General features: G+C 42.8%; 1 protein-coding gene across 1 annotated transcript in view; it reads left to right on the forward strand.

Moving 5' to 3' along the window:
- The window catches only part of LOC144499116 (receptor-type tyrosine-protein phosphatase zeta-like), a 256,241-nt gene that overhangs the window by 141,213 nt on the left and 92,749 nt on the right, over nt 1-22,279 (forward strand). The window contains exons 3-7 of the mRNA XM_078221193.1: nt 2,039-2,218; nt 2,508-2,656; nt 7,526-7,621; nt 11,930-11,996; nt 13,802-13,959. Coding sequence (XP_078077319.1) covers nt 2,039-2,218; nt 2,508-2,656; nt 7,526-7,621; nt 11,930-11,996; nt 13,802-13,959 — 650 coding nt within the window. The remainder of the gene's footprint in view (nt 1-2,038; nt 2,219-2,507; nt 2,657-7,525; nt 7,622-11,929; nt 11,997-13,801; nt 13,960-22,279) is intronic.

Below are 22,279 nucleotides of genomic sequence, written 5' to 3' on the forward strand. Positions count from 1 at the left end.
ACCACTAGGATGATGATAGTGAGGGATTCAGCAATGGTAGTGCCATTGAGTGGCAAGGGGAGATGCTTAGATTGTCTCTTGATGGAGATGGTAATTGGCTGGCACTTGTGTGGCATAAATGTTACTTGCTATTTATCAGTCAAACTGTGTGTTGTCCAGGTCTTAGGCATGGACTGCTTTAGTATCTGAAGTTGTGAATAGCACTGAGTATTGTATAAAGATCGGCAAACATCCCCACCTCTGATCTTACGATAGAAGCTGCTGAAGCTTGATGAAGCTGCTGAAGATGGTTGGGCCTCATAATGCGGGGCTGTGCCTATCAAACACATGTCACATAGCAGAGAGAGAGGAGGCATTCGTAGGAGCATTGGACAGGAGTGGGTAATTTAGCTCATCAAACTTGCACTGCTGCCATTCAGGAGATCATGGCTGATCTGTGACCTAACTTTGCTTACCCATCTTTACCCCATCCTTTAAATCTTTGGTTAACAACCATCTATCAATTAAAATCGATGATTGATCTAACATCAGTTTGACATTTGTGGAAGAGAGATCCAAACTGAAACCACTCTTTGTATCATTCAGGTTAGACTTGAACTCAGAACCAAAGAGGTGAAAGTTGTAGGTCATTCAACATTTTAGCTTTGATGTGCCAGAATCTGATTAATGGAAAAGCGTATCCTGTATCTTCCAATCAAGATTCTGAAAGGTGCCCCTTTGTTATTTGAATTCCCCATGCCTGAATGAATGACAATTTATGTAAAAAGCAATACTCATTCATGGGGCAGTGGTTTGTACTGCAGCTAATTGCTATACCAAGCCAAAGCACCTTCAGCTCTACCAGTTCGAAAGACAAAGTGGGGGTCATTTCAGTCAGGGCACAGACACTCAAATAAAGTTAACCAACTGATTCTTATTCTCGGATAATGTACAAACAATCTATTGTGCTGAGATGTTCTAGCTTTTAATATGGCAACTGAATTACATGCAGTTGAACCCATGGCAGTAACCTCTTTCATTTATATATAAGTTTATTCGTAACCTTTGGTTCCGATGTGCTTTGCCAAAGGTTGTGTGTATTATTGCATGCCTGACCCAACTCGGTGTTCTGGCATATCTTTGTGTTTCGTTTGTCTTCCCAGGAAAAAGCAAGCAATTCCAACCACAAGTTACTTTAGGTTGTGACTGATGTTGTGTTTCTGTTCTATAATAGATTCCAGCATAACTATCTGTCTCCCTCTGTCTTCAGAGCTCTTGCAAGATCTGACTCATAATGGTTGATGCTGGTATACTGAAACCAGGTTTGAGATTTGCAAGACAACAGACCAATTGTTGAGTCAAAATTCTGGAATACATTCCCTAACAGCACATTGGGTGTACCTACACCAAGTGGAGTGTAACGGTTCAAGATGGTGGCTCACCACCACCTTGTTGAGGATGGAAATAAATGCTGGGCTTGTCATTGGTAACCATATCCCATGAAAGACTTTTTAAAAATATAGTTGACTGTCCTTGAGCCTTACCAAAAATCCCCACCATTGCAGTAGTTCCATTCATTAACAATAGGCTTCTTACATACTTGAAACTTCACCAAGCCAAACTGAGGAGCCTACAACATACATGGCACCATAGACACTATCATCCGTCAGCAGAGGCCTAGCAATAAAATCAATGGAAAATAAGATCTGGCGGGTTGCAAATGCCTAGTCCAATTTTCGCAATTTTTGTGTCAGGTGAGGTAAGTGACCTTGATTTCAAGATTATATAATGTCTGGGGCTGTAGTTGTTCAACAATGTTGCGGTTCTAAATAATGGATACGTATCTGATTTCTGGAAGTTAGAATCCTTTGATTGCATTACATCCTCATAACATTAGTCAGCTGTTGTTACCATCCACATTTTTATTCTGGATTATCTTGCTGTAACTAAGATAATGCTCGATAGCCTTGCTAAAACCACTTTTAAACTACAGTATTTTAAACCAATTTTGCCAAAATCGTTGACCAACGTAGTTGACATTTTTGATGCTTTTTTTCAGGTTACTTAAATGAGAAGAAATGGGTGAAGAAATATCCAAGTTGCTCTGGTCCTAGACAATCCCCCATCAATATTGATGATGGTTTTACTCAAGTAAACCTGAATTTTCGGAAGCTGCTCTTCGAAGGCTGGGAAGGTGAATCCAGCGAAAGTACAGTCATTCACAATAATGGGAAAACAGGTACTCCGGTCACTTTCCATTTCAATACAATGCATTATTCCCATGAAAAATATCGCCGCTACATTTCAAGGTATTTTCCCGTATATTTAGGACTGATTTGTTACTGTGCAATTAGAATTAAAATGTGTTTTAGTTCTTGCTATTTGTTTCCTTAGAAGGACCTCATTACTGAAATGCATGACAATCAGCACTGTATGAATATATGATCCTGATGACTGTTTTAATACTGTATCTAATACATTTAAGGCAGGATATCTAACGTCAAACATCTTTCATTCTTGATCTCCAGTGGAAATTAATTTGACAGATGAATATTACATCAGCGGTGGTGGCATGAAATCCAGATACAAAGCAGGCAAGATAATGTTCCACTGGGGCAAGTGTAACGCATCAGATGGATCAGAACATACCATAGATGGGCAAAAATTCCCCTTGGAGGTGATTTGCTTTTATATTTCATGTTAAGCTAAGGCCTTTCTGCATTGATTTCAGGAGGAAAACTGCGTCACACTCAAGCAATACATCTGCATTGTATTTGAATGTTATCATTTATTAAGAGAAAGAAAAGATCTTCTATTTGTGTGGCATTTTAACATACAAACATAAGAAATAACAGCTGCTCAAACCTGCTCCGCCCTTCAATAAGGTCATAGCTGATCTTTGATCTCAATTCCACTTCCCTGTCTGATTCCCCCTAGAGTCCAAAAAGCTATCCATTCCAGTCTTGAACATACTCAATGACTGAGCTTCCATACTCCTTTGGAGTAGAGAATTTCAAAGATTCACAATCCTCTGAATGTACAAAAGCCTTTTAATCTCAGTGGGAAATGATCAAGTCCCTATTCAGATACTTTGTCCCAAGGTCATGACTTTCTAGCCAGAGGAAACAGCCTCTCAGTATTTACCCTGCCACGCCCCCTCACAGTCTTATAATGTTCAATGAGATCACCTCTTCTTCTTCCAAATTACAATCTTGTCCCATTCTACTCAACCTCTCATTACAGGACAACTTTCCTATCTGAGGACTCCCTGAGTCAATCTTCACTGTATCACCTCAAAGGCAAGCATATTCTTCCTTAGATTACGAGACCATACCACATCCTTAGGGCATTACATTAAGTGCTTTACAACCAGTGGGTGCCTACTTTGAACCCCAGAGTCTGTCTATCTTTGGCAGGAACATGGAGAGCAGGGAAATGGAGAAAGCATTTGGGAAGTGCAACCTGCAGAGAGAAGAGCAATGAAGTAGGCACTAGGGGAGCAAAGAGAGAGTTGGATCTTTGGGTAAGCAGAGTATGGAGAGAGACTAAAGAAGCAGAAGAGTGCAGTAACTCACAGGAGGCAGTGCATATCTCTGGCCTCCATTTACAGGCTTAATCTTGATCATGGCACCAGTTGCCCTCACTGCTTTAAGGCTGGCTCACCATCGCTGACAACCAAAAAGGTTTCTGCGGACCTCCAGGGGTTCATTAATCACAGTAAAAATGACTGATCTCGAAGTAGTCCTGGACACACTGTAGAAAGTTCTACTTTCTTTGCTACGTATATTGCTCAACCTTTATATGAATTAAGGCTCTGTTGTCTTGCATTTTGTCTACTTGCCCGTTCTGCTATCTTCCTTCAGCTGTCTGGCAGTCTCTAATATTCCAAAAGTCCCCTTCTTATTTGATAACTTTAGCCAAATAGATTCAGCTTTTGCACCACCCCCATGTCATCTCTATTTTCTCATGCTGTAATAGGATCTTTTAACACTGCCACCCTTTTCTACTCTAATCCTCCTTAGTATTTTGTAACCAGGAAATTCCTTCTTATTGTCCCACCCTAATTTAGGCCATATTAGTCAGTGCTATTACATAATTGCCTCCCATGTTCGTGCCTGGGGCTTACCAATTTTATTTACATTACACGAAAGTCAAACCAGCCTCTGGATGTTTGGAAATCATGTTAATTTTAATCCCTCCTCTTTCTGATTTGTTTTCCTCTTTTTATCTTTCCTAAACCTTGTCCCTTTGATTTTCTTTTCCTTGTTTTTCTCTTCCCCTGCCATATATATTTTCCTCTGCCGCCACAATATTTGTTATTCTCTCAGTGAGCACATTCATTCCAGTTTTATTCATATAAAGCCCCGGTATCCTAACCAGGCCTTAACTGCTTCAGAATTGGTCCCAATGCCCTTGGAATTTTAACCCTTCTCTCCTATACTATAACTACAGCCATAAAATTAACTCCCTTTTCTTAATTTTCTGGCACAGGTTGCCAAGTGACATCACTTTAAGTTTATTTATTAGTGTCACAAGTAGGCTTACATTAACACTGCAATGAAGTTACTGTGAAAATCCCCTAGTTGCCACACTCTGGCGACTGTTCAGGTACACTGAGGAAAACTTTAGCATGGCCAATGCACCTAACCAGCACGTCTTGCGGACTTTGGGAGGAAACTGGAGCATTCAGAGGAAACCCACGCAGACACGGGGAGAACGTGCATTCTGCACAGTGACCAAAGCCGGGAATCAAACCCAGGTCCCTGGCGCTGTGCAGCAGCACTGCTGACCACTGTGCCACCCTATTACATAGGTAATCCTTAAGTAACGTTGAGGTCTCGCTGCTAAATAGGTACTCTAATTGCTGAAATTCCCTTTTTCAGGGTTCCCAAATGTATTTCTTCTTATGACATTGGTTCCATGGTGAACTCTAATTCCCAACCACTTCCTGTCCCCCTCCAAAATTTCCTGCGTTTGCACCGTAATAATCTTTACCTGCTTGGGCACTGCTTGTTGCTTATCTATTCCACTGACTACTGCTATTTGACATATTTCTTCTCCATTGTGGGAAACTTGTTTTATGGTGTTGTAATTTGACTTTGTTCAGTTTGAAGTTGCTACCACAGGTATATAGAATCATCAAATATGTACAGTGCAGAAGTGGATAACACATAAATCAATTGAAAAATTAAAATAGAAAAAACAGACAAATTAAAACTCATTTTACATTTCTGTGGTCACCAGAGTGACAATAACATGATTGTTTTTCAGTATATTAGCTGAGGATGCCCTATTGTTTCTATATACCAGTTCCAGATGAACACTCCTTTAGTTGGTATCAGCCACTTATGCTGCCTCCAGTCTATTTGTCCTCTCAGAGCTCCAACTAATTTTGCTCCCAATCATCGTGGTCTCGTGCCGTAGCGTAATTACAGCAGAAATTTATTTCGTTATTTCTGAGAAACTAAATTCAACCCCTGATCTCCAGTGTGTATGAAACCTACTTTACCGGTTGAACACAAATTGATTCCAGGTTCATTGAGCTAAACTGGTGAGCTATGGGGAGTGTAATGTTTTGCAGGTCAGTGCTGCTTTCTGAAACATATCTATATTTGGTCTGTGTTTACTAAACTCAATTTTGACAAGTGAGATTTTAAATGATAGCCAGAGCCCAGTGTTATTTTCCATCATAGTTGCAATCACTTCCTTCCGTTCCCAAAGCCAAATGTCAAATAAACATATCGCGTCTTATCATTTTGCTTCATTTTCATTTTCAGGGAATATTTTCTCAGCCCCATCTTGCCTCCTGCATCACTTTGATATCAGGCTTGCTTTGTTGTGTTAGATAGTCAATTTGGTATTGAAAATATTGTTAGTTTTACACTGCAGCCTAGTGCTCCCTGGGACTTCATTTTTCAATTGCATAAATCCATTTACTTTAAAGCAATGGTGGGCAACCTAGGCTAGTGGGTGGACCGTATGAGTGGCCCTCCTTCATCTCAGTGGGCTGCAAGATCAAAATCAGACATGTTCACTAACTATGACTCATGAGTGAGATTAAATACATGCAATATCTCAAGAAAGCAAAAACAAGAAGGCAGATTACTACCTGAATGGCTGTAAATTGGGAGAGGGGAATGTGCAGTGGGACCTGGTGTCCTTGTGCACCAGTCACTGAAGGTAAGCATGCAGGTGCAGCAGGCTGTAAAGAAGGCAAATGGCATGTTGGCCTTCATTGCGAGAGGTTTCGTGTACAGGGATGTGTTGTTGCAACTATGCAGGGCCTTGGTGGGGCCACACCCAGAATATTGTGTGCAGTTTTGGGTCTCCTTTTCTGAGGAAGGATGTTCTTGCTCTTGAGGGAGTGCAGTGAAGGTTTACCAGGCTGATTCCAGGGATGGCAGGACTGATGTATGAGGAGAGATTGACTGGGTTAGGATTGTTTTCGCTGGAGTTCAGACGAATGAGGGGGGATCTCATAGAGACTTATAAATTTCTAACAGGTCTGGATAGGATAGATGCAGGGAAGATGTTCCTGATGGTGGGGGAGTCCAGAACCAGGGGTCACAGTCTGAGGATTCAGGGTAGACCTTTTAGGATGGAGGTGAGGAGACATTTCTTCACCCAAAGCGTGGTGAGCCTGTGGAGTTCATTACCACAGGAAGTAGTTGATGCCAAAACATTGAATGTATTCAAGAGGCAGCTGGATATAGTACTTGGGGCGAATGGGACCAAAGGTAATGGGGAGAAAGCAGGAATAGGCTATTGAGTTGGATGAGCAACCATGATCGTAATGAATGATGGAGCAGGCTTGAAGGACCTCCTCCTGCTCCTATCTTCTATGTTTCTATAACAAGTTATAGAAAATGCTTAATCATTCATATATTAATAGAACTATCTTGAACTTCAAGTGGTAAAAACAAAAGAGTATGTATGCTTGATTAGGTGCAGAGAGAGCACACCACTCTCAGATTTGACGTTGGGTACAATCAGCACATACCTCACTTCACGTGCCCTTGCTTTATATGCTTATCACTTCAGTCGTACTGGTAGGAAAAAGTGACGTGGATGGGAATCAGTGGAATGTGGTAGCCCTGTCGTGGGCAACAGTCCAAAAAATGTCTCATGGGCCGCAATCAGAACCCTGATGGGCCACATGTGGCTCATTGTACACAGGTTTCCCACCACTGCTTTACAGCCTAACAGCTCTAAAATAAGGCAGCAAAGAGAAAAGAACCTTTAATACGATTGTTCTGACCTGAGCTAAATTCTAAACCTGGTCCCTGACGCAGTAAAATGTTCCATTTCACTGCATATCTGTTTCCTATATACATCCAATGTTCTAGTTTATACAATAATTAGAAGTTTCTGTAAATACTAAGCAAGTGTACTTCTTTAGGAATGATATATGATGTAATAGAATTGTACATAAACTGTGAAACCAAATAAATACATGTTTCACCTTTTGTTGCATTAAATTTAACTAATGTTTGTGCGGCACACAGATGATGAGAATAAGAATTGTTTTTTGTCAATGTGTTTTCAGATGCACATCTTCTGCTTTGACCCAGATCACTTTGAAAGTTTTGAGGATGCGGTGGAAAGACAAGGCAGTCTGAAGGCTCTGTCCATCTTATTTGAGGTAACTAAGATTTAGTGCAGCAACTACTTGGGGAAAGTCAGGGATCCTTAATCATAGAATCCCTACAGTGCAGCAAGAGGCCATTCAGCCCATCAAGCCTGCACTGACAACAATGCCACCCAGGTCCTATCACCATTACCCTCCCACATATTTACCCTACTAGTCCCTCTGACACTAACGGGCAATTTACCATGCCCAATTAACCTAACCTACACATCTTTGGACTGTGGGAAGAAACCAGAGCGCGTGGAAGAAACCCTGGCAGACGCGGGGAGAACGTGCAAACTTCACACAGTCACCTGAGGCGGGAGTTGAACCAAGGTGCCTAGTGCTGTGAGGCAGCAGTGCTTGCCACTGTGCCATCCTGCCTGGGGATTGTTGTCTGGTTATTTTCCATTTTCTCCTCTGATGGTTTGCCAAATCTTTAATTTAGGTGCAAGAGAACAAATACTACATGGTAAATTTTACAAATGCACACTCCCTTTCTCAATGGGAGCACGCATAAATAATTGAATCTCTACAGTGCAGAAGGAGGCCACTTAGCCTGTCGAGTCTGCAGAAACCCACCTTTTAATCTTACCCAGGCACAATCCCTGTGACCCCACGTATTTGCCCCACTAATCCCCCTAACCTACACATTTTGGGACACTAAGGGGCAATTTAACATGACCAATCCACCTAAACTGCACAACTTTGGACCGTGGGAGGAAACCAGAGTACCCGGAGGAAACCCACGGAGACAAAGGGAGAACGTGCAAACTCTACACAGTTACCTAAAGCTGGAATCGAACCCGGGTTCCTGAAGTTGTGAGACAACAGTGCTAACTACTGTGCCACCATGCCACCCTAGCATCAAGAGTTATCAGATGTCAACTAGCAGTAAGATTTCCAATTTCTCTCTGTGATCACCACTCCATGCTAAAATATGCCTTTATTTATTCTTTGTCCAATAAAAAGTTTGCTCTCAGGCATGAATTCCATACATTTGTACCAACTTCACACCTAATCTGGAATTGAAAATTGTTACCATTGTCTCCTGTGTAATTCCATTGAGTGGAATTTTGTGGTCCCATCACCTTAAAGGCAGTGAGCCGTTCAAAAGTCCATTAATTTTGGCGGGACAGAAAATCCCACAGCATAACATTCAGTCCCATATTGTGGGGAACAGAGCCACACTGGCAGGATTTTATGGCCTTGCTCACCCCGAAACCATAAAATCCCATGGCAGGCGGGGCAGTAAAATTCCGGCCACTGTCTCTCAATTTAAACTCATTTTTTGGCAGTTCTTCAATGTTCAGTTCCCTACTCCCTGATTATTTCTCTGTTTTTACTGTTGACAGGTTCCTGAGGTCCAAGTTTGGAATGGCCTGGTCATTATTTGTTGATTATCTTCCTCTTATCTCTTGAACTTTTCAACTCTGCACTTTAGACCTTAAGAACAAAGGATTCCCAATTTTTTGTAACAAGGGCTTAACGGATTTTTTTGGATAGCTGAACAAAGAACAAAGAGAATTACACCACAGGAACAGGCCCTTCGGCCCTCCAAGCCTGCACCGACCATGCTGCCTGACTAAACTAAAACCCCCATCCTTCCAAGGACCATATCCCTCTATTCCCATCTCATTCATATACTTGTCAAGACGCCCCTTAAAAGTCACTACCGTATCCGTTTCCACTACCTCTCCCGGCAATAAGTTGCAGGCACCCACCACTCTCCGTGTAAAAAATCTGCCTCGTACATCTCTTTTAAAACTTGCCCCTCACACCTTAAACCTATGCGCCCTAGTAATTGACTCTTCCACCCTGGGAAAAAGCTTCTGACGATCCACTCTGTCCATGCCTCTCATAATCCTGTAGACTTCTATCAGGTCTCCCCTCAACCTCTGTCGCTCCAGTGAGAACAAACCAAGTTTCTCCAACCTCTCCTCATAGCTAATGCCCTCCATACCATGCAACATCCTGGTAAATCTTTTCTGTACCCTCTCAAAGCCTCCACATCCTTCTGGTAGTGTGGCGACCAGAATTGAACACTATATTCCAAGTGCGGCCTCACTAAGGTTCTATAAAGCGTCAACGTGACTTGCCAATTTTTAAACTCAATACCCCAGCCGATGAAGACAACCATGCCGTATGCCTTCTTGACTACCTTCTCCACCTGCATTGCCACTTTCAGTGACCTGTGAACCTGTACACCCAGATCCCTTTGCCTATCAATACTCCGAAGGGTTCTGCCATTTACTGTATATTTCCCATCTGTATTGGACCTTCCAAAAGGCATTATCTCACATTTGTCTGGATTAAACTCCATCTGTCATCTCTCTGCCCAAGTCTCCAACTGATCTATATCCTGCTGTATCCTCTAATGGTCCTCATCGCTATCCGCAAATCCACCAACCTTTGTGTCGTCCGCAAACTTACTAATCAATCCAGTTACATTTTCCTCCAAATCATTTATATATATATATTACAAACAGCAAAGGTCTCAGCACTGATCCCTGAGGAACACCACTTGTCACAGCCCTCCATTCAGAAACGCACCCTTCCACTGCTACCCTCTGTCTTCTTTGAGCCAGTTTTGTATCCACCTTGCCAGCTCACCTCTGACCCCATGTGACTTCACCTTCTGCACCAGTCTGCCATGAGGGACCTTGTCAAAGGCCTTACTGAAGTCCATGTAGACAACATCCACTGCCCTACCCTCATCAATCATCTTTGTCACCATGACGAAGATGCCATTAAATGCCACTAAATCTTCAAACCTGAATGCTGTAGATGGCCAAACCTGCATTTATCTCCTCCTTGATAGATAGTATGTTTTCCATTTGAAATTAGTTCAGATTTGAACAATATTTCCTGATTGTCAGGGGCAAAATGTACACAGTCAATCAGAAAAACGGGTAGAGATCTAATGCACCAGATTCCCACTTTTCAAATGTTTGGTAAACTTTGCGCTGACATCAAACACCCACCAGATCAGTTAATTTATGTCCTAATAATACAGGTTATAGAAGTCCATTTAAAGACTTTATTGAGATTAAATTTTGTTGCTGGATTTTGGTTATATTTGTTTCTTTCCTGTTTTCACTTATTTGTCAGAAGATTTTGTATTGTTGGTAGGTCCACAATTTGGAACAATTGGTTTTCCAATGGAGACTCCCTTTTACTTTTTTTTTGAAGGAGGAAGAGGAGGAATAATGGATCAATGCCAAAACTCAGGCCGGAATTTTCTGATCATTCTCACTGGCGGATCTTCTGGTCCTGCCAATAGCAAATCTCCGCCGAGGGTTTCCTGGTGGCAGGGGTACATAAAACGGGAAACACTGTTGACAGTGGAAGGACCAGAAGATCCCACCACTGACCAATGGTGGGCCGCTTCTGCCACCATGAAACATGCCGTGGGAGAGGCAAAAAATCCCCGCCTCAGATCGCACCGGAGACAGATTGTACCGACTAGCTGATACCCTCTAATCCACATGTACAGGCAGAAGCGTTGCTATCTGCCAGGGATTGGGTGGAACTGGCTATGCAGAGTATGGATCATTGAACAGCCAGCCACCTGCTGAGTTGAGCTGTCTGATGACACTTGCAATCTGTCACAAAGATAGCAGCAGTTAATATGCACCATAGAGCTGGCATTGTCGGGGACAGAAACAGTGCACTGATACCTATCATGCATTGATATCCTACAAGGAGGGCTCCTTGAGTTACAAGACCAGATTCCCCTTCATGCTAACACCTTCTGCTGTGTCACCTCCACTTTTCCAGTTTTCAAAGACTGACAGGACCTTTAGCATCAAATTCCTAAGGTGTGCTCCTGTTGAACACCAAGCCCACATCAGGATGTGTAAACTCTATCCAATCACTGAAACATAAGTTCATTGTACGTATGGTTTTGTGAACATTTGCATGTCAAAATAAACAGACATTTCAGTGGGTTTTCATGAAATTTTGACTCCTGACATGAGAAAATCTTTATTCCAGTATAAAGTAAGACATTTGGTTATTTGCAATGGATTACTAATGGTGACTTCCTAATAAAAGAAATGTTGATAACAGATCCAGTAGATGAATATGTGTGTGCGGTTTATTAAAAACTCATTTTCACAAAACACCAACGCGATGTGATTTTGAATGTGATGTGTCACTGTGTTGTACATTTTAAAGAAATATGAAACAAAGTGACAAACACTGAAAATGGGATCTCTTCAACATCTTCCAGATCTACACTTCATTACAAATGTGCATCAGGCTATTAAGTTATGCCATTAGAACACAAGACCATTGTTAAAAATGTCTGATATTTTACAGATTGGGCCGGAGAACAATATGGATTACGATAATGTTATACGTGGTGTGGAAACAGTTAGCCGATATGGTAAGTTCTGTGAATAAATGGTGACAAGGGGAACTGTGCCAGCCTACCTGCACAGAAAGAAGTGAAAAGGCCGGAGCATCCCAATTGTGCAACATGACTTCCATTTGGTTCTTATTATAAAGAATCACCATCATAGGACTGTGAAATAATGTTAAAAGGGGAAATTAGCTTTCATTATATATAATGAACAAATGCTAACCTGCAATAAAGTACTGGAAACACACCTGAATCATTATTAAAAATATTTTGGATAATCCTCATGATACAATCCTGACAGATACTTTGGAATCGTGCCTGACAATGGCCTCCAGCTGGAGGCCAATGGGTGGCACGGTAGCACAGTGGTTAGCACTGCTGCTTCACAGCTCCAGGGACCTAGGTTCGATTCCCAGCTTGGGTCACTGTCTGTGTGGAGTTTGCACATTCTCCTCGTGTCTGCGTGGGTTTCCTCCGGGTGCTCCGGTTTCCTCCCACAGTCCAAAGATGTGCGGGTTAGGTTGATTGGCCATGCTAAAATTGCCCCCTTAGTGTCCTGAGATGCATAGGTTAGAGGGATTAGCAGGTAAATATGTAGGGATATGGGAGTAGGGCCTGGGTGGGATTGTGGTCGGTGCAGACTCGATGGGCCAAATGGCCTCTTTCTGCACTGTAGGGTTTCTATGATTCTGTGATCTTGTTGGGAATCCACAGACTCCTTTTTGCACCATCTCAGCCATATTGTTTTTTGTATTGTTGGTCTATATTTTGCTGCTGGGGTAAGAATGCAGTGAATTGGCTCACACGATGAGTCTCTGGGATCCAAATTAAATAATACAATAAACAAGCAACTTCGGGATCTTTAATCTGTGCACAACCCAAGCCAATTTTCACAACATAAATTTAACATCACAAATAATTTTCTCACCTCTTCAGTTCCTTTCCTTATGTAGCTCAAATTAATAGGCTGTACCCTTGAAGTCATGCTGTGGGATAATAAATGTGAATCTGGATATGTACGCCTGACATTCAGTTTACTCACAATGCTTTCAGTCCAATAGTGGAGAGCAGAATTCAAGGTGAGCACGGTGAGTGATTGGACCTGTTTACCACACAAGGTTAAACTCAAAGCCAGTGAGAGAGTAGTCATGGAATGAGCAAGAAAATCAACTTGTAACTTCAAAAGGAGAACTTGCCTGGTTGCTCATTTGTAAAACTGGGGGAGTCATTTTGACTTGTTGTGGTGGTGTAATGTGGGGGTGCTGGGTAAATCCATCAAAGCAAAATTGGGAGAAATTGAATCATGGAATCCCTACAGTGCAGAAGGAAGCCATTTGGCCCATCGAGTCTGTACTGACTCTTCGACAGAGGATCCCAGCCGGGCCCTATCCCCGTAACCCCACGTATTTACCCCGCTAATCCCACTAACCCACACATCCTGGGACAGTAAGGGGTGATTTAGCATGGCCAATCCATTTAACCTGTATATCTTTGGAGTGTGGGAGGAAATTGGAGCACCCGGAGGAAACCCACGCAGACACGGGGGGAACATGCAGACTCCACACAGACAGTGACCCGAGGCCAGGATTGAACCCAGGTCACTGAAGCTGTGAGGCAGCAATGCTAACCACTGTGCCATCATACCACTCTACATTAAAAAATGGCAGAATATTCACAATAATTACCGCAAAAGTCAAAATTACTCCTTGTATTCCTTGATGACTATGTGCCATTGTATGAAAATCTACTTACATCATCAGCATTAGTGTTGATACCTGTTGGTTATTCTCTTCATAATAGATTTCATCCATGATTTTTCATTGTTTTAGGAAAACGGGCTATGATGGAGCCTTTCATTTTGTTGAACCTTCTTCCAAACTCCACAGACAAGTATTATAGTTACAACGGTTCCCTTACTACACCTCCCTGTACAGAAAATGTCCAATGGATTGTGTTTAAAGAAACTGTTCCCATTTCTGAAAATCAGGTAAATTCAATTATTTTTCAAAGTCTAAGTTGTAGTTTAGAAATAGTGTGACTTGCATGCACCCTGCAGATAGGTCAGAGGATGTGATAGAAATATATCTATTATATATCACCAGCAAGGGAAGAGGGGAAGAATGACCCTCACATCCCATAAATACATATCAATTTCCTTATGATGCTTTTCAATATCCAGATAAGGAGACTGTTGTGTTATGATATTGTTCAGTACACTGAGATTTCACATGTAAATTTAGTAAGCTGTAACTGCAGAGCCCTGCTCCCTATTCCCAATCCACAAAATACTGCTCGAGCCAATTCCAAATATTGTGTGGGATATATTCAGGTGACAGAATAATTATTGAGTCAGAACGTAGAAAGTGGCCGGCAGAAAAATCTTCAATTTCTTTTCCAAACTCAGCTTCATTATCCCGTAAGGAATTTCAAATACTTTTCATACTTGGACACTGAAGTTATGATTATTAGAATAAGTACACTGTGGGTGGGATTTTCCTGCTGTGCTCGCCCCAGAACCGGAAAATCCCACCCGAGATCAATGGACTTTTGCATGGTCCTTGGCCCACCCACTATGATTCCCATGGCAGGCGGGATGAGAAAATTCCGTCCTGTGCGTCTCTTCGATTCTTCCTGTTGGATTCCTATTTTTAAGAAAATCCTTGTTTGTGGAATCCTTGAACAGTAGTAGGAATGATAGGCATCTCAGGTGAATATTTCCATTTCAGGAATCATGGTGAGTGGTGGGAGACAGTATCAGCAATTCTGAAGCCCCAGCCCATGATCTCCTTCTCCCCCACCACCCCACAGTACATTGCATTTAATAGGTGGAAACTTTCAGAGGGGATGGTGCACATTTTCCAGATATGCATTCCCACTCTCTACTCAGAGTGCTGAAACTGGAAGTCCTGGAAATCAAAATACATGGAATTAGCTGCAGGTTTAAAGTGTACATATATGGAATAGCCAGAGCTGGTTGTTCCTCAATAACTTACCGTTAATTAAGGCACAGTTATTTATGGGCCTGGATTTATATTCTGGGCTGTGGAAATATAAGTCTGGCTTGTTCCCAATTCTGAACCTGAGTCCACCTCCAAAACCCATTCCTGTCATATTTCTGTCTCTGCTTAATGGGTGGGGAGTGGTTGGGCTTTGAGAGCTGTGATGCAGTGCAGGAGGAGTGTGGATGCAGAGAAGGCCCACCTTGGTTCTCAGGGACTGCAGGTCAGCTGCCAACATTGTTTTTATGCCCTCTTAACACAAGAACACAAGAAACAGGAGCAGGAGAAGACCATGCAGCTCGTCGAGCCTGTTCTGCCATCCAATATGATCATGTCTGATCTTGGGCTTTAACTCCATTTTTCTGCCCTCTCCCTCTGGTAAATTTTGGGCCCGTATGTTTAAATTACATTACTTGTTCTTCGAAACTCCAGAGCATGTTGGCCCATTTTACTCAAACTCTCAACATAGGACAATCCTTTCATTCCAGGGACCCATCTAGTGAACCTTTACAAAACTGCCTCCAATGCAAGTATTTCTTCCCTTAAAGATGGAGATCAAAACTGCACACAGTATTCCAGATGTGGTATCACCAAAGCTCAGTACAATTGTAACAAGATTTCATTATTCTTGTACCACAATCCCATTGAAATGAAGACTAACATGGCATTTGCCTTCCTAATTATTTGTTATACCTGCATTCTAATGTTCTGAGCTCCTTGCATGAGCTTTGTACATCAAGTTTCACGCCTCTTAATAAATAGTCTGATTTTCACCCGATCTAGCCAATTACCTCACACTTCTCCACATTATACATCATTTGCCAGCTCACTTAAGTTGTCTATATCTCTATATATATCTATATTGCAGCTCCTTACAGACCGCATTGATAGGTTGGCATGAAGGAGGCGGAAAGTGCCACAGATAAGAGCTTTAGAGACATGGTCACACCAAAGGTGCAGGCAGATGGATGGGTGACCGCCAGAAGGGGCAAGCAGTCAGTGCAGGAATCCCCTGTGGTCATCCCCCTCTCTAACAAGTATACCGTTTTGGATACTGTTGGGGGATCTGGGTTATCAGGGGATAACAGCAGCAGCAGTCAAAGCAGGGGTACCATGGTTGGCTCTGTTGTTAAGCAGGGAGGGACAAAGAGGACTAAAGCAATAGTTTTAGGGGACTCTATAGCTAGGGGTGCAGATAGGCATTTCTGTGGATGTGAAAGAGACTCCAGGATGGTATGTTGCCTCCCTGGTGCCAGGGTCCAGGATATCTCTAAACAGACAAAAGCATTCTGAAGGGAGAAGGTGAACAGCCCGAGGTCGTGATACATACTGGTACTAACGACATAGGCAGGAAGAGTGATGAGGTCCTGCAACAGCAGTTTAGGGAGTTAGGTAGAAAATTAAAAAGCAGGACCTCTAGGGTTGTAATCTCAGGATTACTCCTTGTGCCACGTGCTAGTGACACTAGGATAGGAAGATAGTGCAGCTCAACATGTGGCTAAACAGCTGGTGTTGGAGGGAGGGTTTCAGATATCTGGACCATTGGGGTCTCTTTCGAGGCAGATGGGACCTGTACAAGAAGGATGGATTGCATCTAAACTGGAAGGGCATAAATATTTTGGCCGAGAGGTTTGCTAGTGTCACACAGGAGGATTTAAACTAGTTTGGCAGGGGGGTAGGAACCAAAGCAAAGGTGAATTAGCTGAAAGGGAACTAGAGAGTAGGGCCAGTAAGACTCAGAGAAACAGCAGGCAGGGTGGGGTTGCTCATCAAAGAGGGTGTGGTGGACTGAAGTGCATTTGTTTCTATGTGAAAAGTGTTACAGGTAAGGCAGATGAACTTAGAGCTTGGACTAGTACTTGGAACTACGATGTTGTTGCCATTACAGAGATCTGATTAAGGGAAGGACAGGATTGGCAGCTTAACATTCCAGGATACAGATGTTTCAGGTGGGATGGAGGGGGATGTAAAAGGGGTGGGGGAGTTGCACTACTGGTTAAGGAGAATATCACAGCTGTACTCCAGGAGGACACCTCCAAGGGCTCATACAGTGAGGCAATATGGGTAGAGCTCAGGAATAGGAAAGGCGTAGTCACAATGTTGGGGGTTTACTATAGGCCACCCAACTGCCAGTGGGAGATTGAGGAACAGATATGTAGGCAGATTTTGGCAAGGTGTAAAAGTAACAGGAATGTTGTGGTGGGAGATTTTAACTTCCCCTATATTGACTGAGACTCACTTAGTGCTAGGGGCGTGGATGGGGCAGAGTTTGTAAGGAGCATCCAGGAGGGCTTCTTGAAACAGTATGTAGATAATCCAAGCAGGGAAGGGGCCATACTGGACCTGGTATTGGGGAATGAGCCCAGCCAGGTGGTCGATGTTTCAGTAGGGGAGCAGTTCAGGAACAGTAACCACAATTCAGTAAGCTTTAAGGTACTGATGGATAAAGATAAGTGTAGTCCTCAAGTTAAGGTGCTAAACTGGGGGAAGGCTAATTACAACAATATTAGGCAGGAACTGAAGAATGTAGATTGGGGAAAGATGTTCGAGGGCAAATCAACATCTAGCATGTGAGAGGCTTTCAAGTGTAAGTTGATAGGGATTCAGGACTGGCACATTCCTGTAAGGATGAGGGATAAGTATGGCAAGTTTTGGGAACCTTGGATAATGAGGGATATTGTGAACCTAGTCAAAGAGAAAAAGGAAGCATTTGTCAAAGCTCGGAGGCTGGGAACACACGAAGCAAGTGTGGAATACAAGGAAAGTAGAAAGAAACTTAAGCAAGGAGTAAGGAGGGCTAAAAGGGGTCACAAAAAATCATTGGCCAGCAGGATTAAGGAAAATCCCAAGACTTTTTATACATATATAAAGAGCAAGAGGGTAGCCAGGGAGAGGGTTGGCCCACTCAAGGACAAGGGGGGGAATCTATGTGTGGAGCCAGAGGAAATGGGCGAGGTATTAAATGAGTACTTTGCGTCTGTATTCACCAAAGAGAAGGACTTGGTGGATGATGAGTCTGGGAAAGGATGTGTAGATAGTTTGAGTCATGTTGAGATCAAAAAGGAGGAGGTATTGGGGTTCTTGAGAAACAATAAGATAGACAAGTCCCCAGGACCTGATAGTATATACCCCAGAATACTGAGAGAGGCAAAGGAGGAAATTGCTGGGGCCTTGGGAGAAATCTTTGTATCCTCACTGGCTACAGGGGAGGTCCCAGAGGATTGGAGAATAGTCATTGTTGTTCCTTTGTTTATGAAGGGTAGCAAAAATAATCAGGTAATTATAGGCCGGTGAGCCTTACATCAGTGGTAGGGAAATTATTGGAGAGGATTCTTCGAGACAGGATTTAGTCCCACTTGGAAATAAGTGGATGTATTAATGAGAGGCAACATGGTTTTGGGGAGGTCGTGTCTCATGAACTTGATCGAGTTTTTCGACGAAGATGATTGATGAGAGTAGGGAAGTGAATGTTGTCCACATGGACTTCAGTAAGGCCTTTGACAAGGTCCCTCATGGCAGACTGGTGCAGAAGGTGAAGTCGCATGGAATCAGAGGTGAGCTGGCAAGGTGGATACAAAACTGGCTTGGTCAAAGAAGACAGAGGGTAGCAGTGGAAGGGTGCATTTCTGAATGGAGGGCTGTGACAAGTGGCGTTCCTCAGGGATCAGTGCTGGGACCTTTGCTGTTTGTAATATATATAAATGATTTGGAGGAAAATGTAACTGGTTTGATTAGTAAGTTTGTGAACGAGACAAAGGTTGGTGGATTTGTGGATAGCGATGAGGACCATTTGAGGATACAGCAGGATATAGATCAGTTGGAGACTTGGGCGGAGAGATAGCAGATGGAGTTTAATCCAGACAAATGTGAGGTAATGCAATTTGGAAGGTCTAATACAAATAGGAAATACGCAGTAAATGGCAGAACCCTTAAGAGTATTGATAGGCAAAGGGATCTGGGTGTACAGGTACACAAATCACTGAAAGTGGCAATGCAGGTGGAGAAGGTAGTCATGAAGGCATACGGCATGCTTGCCTTCATCAGCCGGGGCATTGAGTTTAAAAATTGGCAAGTCATGTTGCAGCTTTATAGAACCTTAGTTATGCCGCACTTGGAATATAGTGTTCAATTCTGATCGCCACACTACCAGAAGGATGTGAAGGCTTTGGAGAGGGTACAGAAAAGATTTACCAGGATGTTGCCTGGTATGGAGGGCATTAGCTATGAGGAGAGGTTGGAGAAACTTGGTTTGTTCTCACTGGAACGACGGAGGTTGAGGGGCGACCTGATAGAAGTCTACAAGATTATGAGAGGCATGGACAGAGTGGATAGTCAGAAGTTTTTTCCCAGGGTGGAAGAGTCAAATACTAGGGGGCACCGGTTTAAGGTGTGAGGGGCAAGGTTTAAAAGTGACGTATGAGGCAGATTTTTTACACAGAGAGTAGTGGGTGCCTGGAACTCGTTGCCGGGGGAGGTAGTGGAAGCGGATACGGTAGTGACTTTTAAGGGGCATCTTGACAAATACATGTATAAGATGGGAATAGAGGGATATGGTTCCCGGAAGGATAGGGGGTTTTAGTTAAGTCAGGCAGCATGGTCGGTGCAGGCTTGGAGGGCCAAGGGGCCTGTTCCTGTGCTGTAATTTTCTTTACTCTTTGCTCTTTTTCAAACTCTGTGCACGAGATTTTATAGCCTCACTCGAGCGAGACCAGAAATTTCCACCCGAGGTCAATGGACATTTCTGTTGTCCACCCCTTGCCCGCTCTGATTCCATGGCGGGTGGGATGGTAGAATTCTGGAGTTTGTGTCCTCCTCACAACATACATTTTCACCTAGCTTTATATCATTATTAAAACTAGATATCTTGTTCTCCGTCTCTTTGTCTAAGTCATTAATATAGATAACAAAGAACAATACAGCACTGGAACAGGCCCTTCGGCCCTCCAAGCCCGCGCCGCTCCCTGGTCCAAACTAGACCATTCTTTTGTATCTCTCCATTCCCACTCCGTTCATGTGGCTATCTAGATAAGTCTTAAACGTTCCCAGTGTGGCCGCCTCCACCACCTTGCCCGGCTGCGCATTCCAAGCCCGCACCACCCTCTGTGTAAAATACGTCCTTCTGATATCCGTGTTAAACCTCCCCCCCTCACCTTGCACCTATGACCCCTCGTGAACGTCACCACCGACCTGGGAAAAAGCTTCCCACCGTTCACCCTATCTATGCCTTTCATAATTTTATACACCTCTATTATGTCACCCCTCATCCTCCGTCTTTCCAGTGAGAACAACCCCAGTTTACCCAATCTCTCCTCATAGCTAAGACCCTCCATACCAGGCAACATCCTGGTAAACCTCCTCCGCACTCTCTCTAAAGCCTCCATGTCCTTCTGGTAGTGTGGCGACCAGACCTGGGCGCAGTATTCCAAATGCGGCCGAACCAACGTTCTATACAACTGCAACATCAGACCCCAACTTTTATACTTTATGCCCCGTCCTATAAAGGCAAGCATGCCATATGCCTTATTCACTACCTTCTCCACCTGTGACGTCACCTTCAAGGATCTGTGGACTTGCACACCCAGGTCCCTCTGCGTATCTACACCCTTTATGGTTCTGCCATTTATTGTATAGCTCCCCCGTACATTAGTTCTACCAAAATGCATCACTTCGCATTTATCTGGATTGAACTCCATCTGCCATTTGTTTGCTCAAATTTCCAGCCTATCTATATCCTTCTGTAGCCTCTAACAATGTTCCTCACTATCTGCAAGTCCAGCCATTTTTGTGTCGTCCGCAAACTTACTGATCACCCAGTTACACCTTCTTCCAGATCGTTTATATAAATCACAAACAGCAGGGGTCCCAATACAGAGCCCTGCGGAACACCACCAGGCATCCAGCCGGAAAAAGACCCTTCCACTACCACCCTCTGTCTTCTGTGACCAAGCCAGTTCTCTACCCATCTGGCCATCTCCCCCTTTATCCCATGAGATCCAACCTTTTGCACCAACCTACCATGAGGGACTTTGTCAAACGCTTTACTAAAGTCCATATAGACGACATCCACGGCCCTTCCCTCGTCAACCATTCCAGTCACTTCTTCAAAAAACTCCACCAGATTAGTGAGACATGACCTCCCTCTCACAAAACCATGCTGACTATCGTTAATGAGTTTATTCCTTTCTAAATGGTAAATGAGTTAATGAGTTTATTCCTTTCTAAATGGTAAATAGCTGAGGCCCCAGCACTGATCCTTGCTGCACTCCACTAGTGACAGCTTGGCAGCTTTAGGATGTCCCATTTATGCCTACTCTTTGCTTCCTGTCTATTAATCAATTTTCTAACAATGCTAATATATTACACCCACTACATGAGCCTTTATCTTGCCTATTAACCTTTTGAGTTATACCTTATAAAGTGCCTTTTGTAAAATTTAGCTACCCTACATCTACTGATTGCCCTTTATGTACCCTACTAGTTAACTCTTCAAAAACTCCTTGTCAAACAATATTTCCCTTTCGTAAAACCATGTTGACCTTGTCTGATCATAGTATGATATTTGAAGTGCATTGTTAAGTCTTTCTTAATAATATATTCTGGCACTTTCCCAATGATCAATCTCAAGCCAACTGATCTGTAGTTCCCTGTTTTTTCTCTCCCTCATTTCTTAAGTCACGGTGTCACGTTTGCTAAAGTCCAAGCTGCTAGAAAAGTTCCAGAACCTAGAGAATATTGAAAAATCTTAGCCAAAGTATCCACTATCTCCCTAGTTTAGAACCCTGAGATGTAGGCCATCAGGTCCTCTGGATCTGTCAGATTCTAGTTCCTTAAGTTGTTCGAGTGTATTTTTTTTCTGCTGAAATTTATTTCCTCATTCTTTTTAGCACCCAGTTTACCCTTTGATTCTGAAATGCAGTTTATTTCTTCTACAATGAAGCAGACACAAAACATGTGTTCAATGTCTCTGCCATTTTGTCATTTCCCATAATAATTTCTCCAGTCTCTGCTTCTGAGTGACTAACATTTACTATAGTTACCCCCTTCCTTTATACATACTTGTAAAACCTCTTCCAATCTGTTTTTATTATTTCTGGCTAGTTTATTCTCATATTCTTTTTATCCCTTTTATCAGCATTTTGATGGTCCTTTATTGGTTTCTAAAACATTCCGAATCCTCAGATTTGTTACTATTATTTGCAACCTTAAACCTCTTCTAACCTAATACTATGTTCAACTTCCTTGGCAATTTGATTCTCCCAGTCCATATGAAGATTAAAGTCCTCCATAATTATTACCTTGCCTTTGGTA

Source organism: Mustelus asterias, chromosome 9 (genome assembly GCF_964213995.1).
Source record: "Mustelus asterias chromosome 9, sMusAst1.hap1.1, whole genome shotgun sequence".
Lineage (NCBI taxonomy): Eukaryota > Metazoa > Chordata > Chondrichthyes > Carcharhiniformes > Triakidae > Mustelus > Mustelus asterias.